The sequence below is a fragment of the Prunus dulcis genome, chromosome 4 (genome assembly GCF_902201215.1).
Source record: "Prunus dulcis chromosome 4, ALMONDv2, whole genome shotgun sequence".
NCBI lineage: Eukaryota > Viridiplantae > Streptophyta > Magnoliopsida > Rosales > Rosaceae > Prunus > Prunus dulcis.
Window position 1 is genome coordinate 23,042,416 of NC_047653.1, and position 3,249 is coordinate 23,045,664.

The following is a 3,249-nucleotide window of genomic DNA, read 5'->3' on the forward strand; positions in this document are numbered from 1 at the left end:
AGGGAACCCATTCCCCAACGAAGGTGGGGATGGGGAATCCCCAATATGAATATTGCGGATATGAAGGCGGGGATGGGAAAAAAAGCTTAATGGGGATAGGGATGAGAATGGTATACCCACCCCCGATTCGACCCATTGCCATCCCTATTTGTCACAGCTAGAGATATCGCTACTATTTAGTTCATGTCTGGGAGGAAAGCCACTGCTCTGCAATAAAATAAAATTAAAAAAATGATGCTACTAACAAAAGCAACTAAGAACCGTTTATAAGCATAAGTTAAACTTCTTCAATGTGTTCAAAAGAGTTTATGTAATACTCCAACACAAACCAAAGACGTTTTAGTTGCATTAAAATTATTTGCCTGATAACAGAACAGTTTTACATGTTTCTTTCATCTAATCTAATTTATAAGCAGCACCGACAGTAGGGCATCAACAAAGGGCCGACTCAAATACATGCTATGGAACTCAAATCCTCCAGGATAACTCATGGACAAATTTAACTCCATTGATAATCAGTCGTGCAGTGTTCCCAATATGTCCTCATCTCGATATAGATGGTACCTACAATGGCACAAATAGTTTCATGAGCATCAATTGGAAAAATATCAGGCATCACTTTGAAAGCATTCCAAAGCCTATGCACAATAACTTTGAGAAAAGGCACACCAAATATTACTTGAGGTAAGACATCCTAATAATACCATGTGGGGGCTGGTGCCTTATTCTAACTCACACCCGAGATCTTGAGATGATTATAAAGAGATGTCATGTTTTATCTGCAGTTTCCACTTGTTCTTTTGGGTACAATGTGCATTTTCCATTTAAGTAAAATTCAACACCTTTAAAACATTATGGCTAATTAGTCAAGCCCAAAACAAGATCAAGCTTGATTTTGTGTATATTAATCAAATCGAGTCAAACGTAAGCTCTAAGTTGCCTGAAACATCCCAAACAATGCCTGAGTGCCATAGCTCAAACACAGCTAAAATTACTTAAAATTTCTCAACTCAAGCTGACATCCTTCTGTGAGCTCATACGAGAACTATGAAGCCAAAACACAAGCTAAGAAAGATGCCTACTTGAGCGAGAGGGAGAATGGGGGCCATTTCCCATGAAACAAGAAAGATGCCTACTTGAGTGAATTCATTGAATTGTAATCCTAATCAATGACCCAACTAACATGCTTGAGGAGCCTAAGGCTATTTGTTGTTTATAGATAGATACATGCATATTGATATATGCATGTAAGACATACATTAAAAAACTACATGGGCAATCATGGGTATAAGAACACAAAGACATGTCAATATGTAGATACATGTGACGACAAATACATAAGTATTTATCAGTACCCATACTTATGCACAATCCAACAGATTTGTATAACTGAAAACCATCGAATGAAAAGAATGCCACTCTCATTGTTTGGCTAACATTTCATATATGGAAGGGAATTCATCAGCACAAAATCAAAGATCTGGTTTCCTTTAGGGTACAAAGTTCTGCCCTTACGAATATTTTATCTACAAATGTGAAAAACAATATGTAAAATAAAAGCCCCCATGCTTCAATGAAGAGCTTGCAAATCCAAGTTTCAGCTTTCAATATATCTAGATTGAATTAAGGTTAGCAAATTAGCATTGGTTCAATATAGTGCCAATAAAACTATTTGCATCATAACAGGAATCTTTTCAACAACTTAATTATAATCCTTATAAGCTAAATTATCTACTTAACCACTACTTCAAATTACATACCCTAGGCAGTTTATGCTAATAGTCAACTGAAGCACTTAGGCTGAATTTACAGAAAAATGCTGAGGTACCTTGACTCCACCCCCATATCACAGAGACTACAGTCAAACTCATGAATGGATCATGTGTCTCTGTAGTTTTCTTATATTTTCATGCACAAATGCACTCAATGCATCATGTATACTAAACGCATCTGTAAGTAGATACGTGAATATGCATAGACACACACATCTGCTAACTTAGTAGTGCTTTACTTGAAAAATTACATCTAGATTTTAGACAAAGAAAATGTATGTCAAGATACTTAAGCAATAAGGCCCTGTGAAAAATATATACGTACTCTTTATCACCAAGCCTCACTTCAGTTCCTCCATACTCTGGTAACAGAACAGTGTCTCCTTCTTTCACAGTGGCAGGGATAAAGCTGCCCTCCTTATCACGAGTCCCAGGACCCACGGCAATGACTTTTCCAGAGTTCAGCTAAAGTGTAAAGCAGAAAATATTCAATTTTCCAAAAACAACATTTATTTCAATCCATGCATGCCAGTTACTAGTTCTCCTTGAGGAGAAAAATTATACTTCCAAAATATCATTTTTGGACTCTTCTAATTGAGACAGACTGGAATTCATTTAACAGCAAAGCCACATTCATATTGCATAAAATAAAAGGCCTAAGTTCATGTTACTTTCTACCAAATTTCTGTATAAGAGGGAAATTAATTAATTAAGGAAAACCCCAATTAAGAAATATATGTTTCGATGTGGATTTAAAACAAGACCCTTGCCTTGCTACCATAAAAGTAATTTAAAAAGGATTAAAATGTGAGAGAGAGCAAAATCAAAAGCCTATACTACCTAACATTCCACTACTTTAAAATCCAAGAAAACAAAAACCCACAGCCATAGCCCGGTATCAGTCAAACACCAGCGACCCAATTCTGTTCCAAAGAGGATCCACATCCCAGAAACCAGAGACTACTCTAATTTTCATTTTATGTCATTATCCTCGAGTATCTCAGGAAACAAACACAATAATGAGAAAGTAGGGGGTGAGTAAAATGGTAAGTATACCTTGGCGGACTTCTCAGGGAGTAAGATTCCGGTAGTGGTTTTGGATGGAGGGACAATTCTCTCAACAAGAACACGATTCAACAGTGGAACCAAACGCTTCGCCATCAGAAAACTGGCAAACAGCACACTGAGGGTAAGAGTAAGCCTAAACTGCTAAGCCCTTCAATCGAGTCTTTATATCTTGAGTAGGGTTTAGCTTTTTAAAGGGTTCGACCAAAGGTAAGTAATGGTTTTTGAAGGGTTTACCGTTTCTCGGCCCCTTGAATTTACATGAAAACCCTTTTTTTGCCATTTCCTTTCCAAAGGAAAAACTTTGAAAAATGACCCTTTTTGTCTCAATAATTAAGTAGTTCTTTTTTGGATAAATTACAAAAGACCACCAAACTAGGGGTAATTTTCAAGTTCATATATGCTTTTAGAG

At 36.7% G+C, this 3,249-nt stretch overlaps 1 protein-coding gene across 1 annotated transcript; it reads right to left on the reverse strand.

The window, feature by feature from the left end:
- Positions 1-240: 240 nt before the first annotated feature.
- On the reverse strand, positions 241-3,037 carry LOC117623830 (10 kDa chaperonin, mitochondrial-like). Its single transcript, XM_034354827.1, has 3 exons — positions 2,829-3,037; positions 2,098-2,237; positions 241-564 (listed from the first exon to the last, which is right to left on the reverse strand). The coding sequence occupies exons 1-3, from the start codon at positions 2,931-2,933 to the stop codon at positions 516-518; spliced, it is 294 nt and encodes a 97-aa protein (XP_034210718.1). The 5' UTR covers positions 2,934-3,037; the 3' UTR covers positions 241-515.
- Positions 3,038-3,249: the final 212 nt, after the last annotated feature.

Coding starts and splice junctions, on each gene's coding strand:
- LOC117623830 (XM_034354827.1), bottom strand. CDS start 2,933: ATGGCGAAGCGTTTGGTTCCACTGTTGAATCGTGTTCTTGTTGAGAGA. Junction 2,238..2,828: donor TCCCTGAGAAGTCCGCCAAG/GTATACTTACCA, acceptor TTTACACTTTAG/CTGAACTCTGGAAAAGTCAT. Junction 565..2,097: donor GTGAGGCTTGGTGATAAAGA/GTACGTATATAT, acceptor GTGCCATTGTAG/GTACCATCTATATCGAGATG.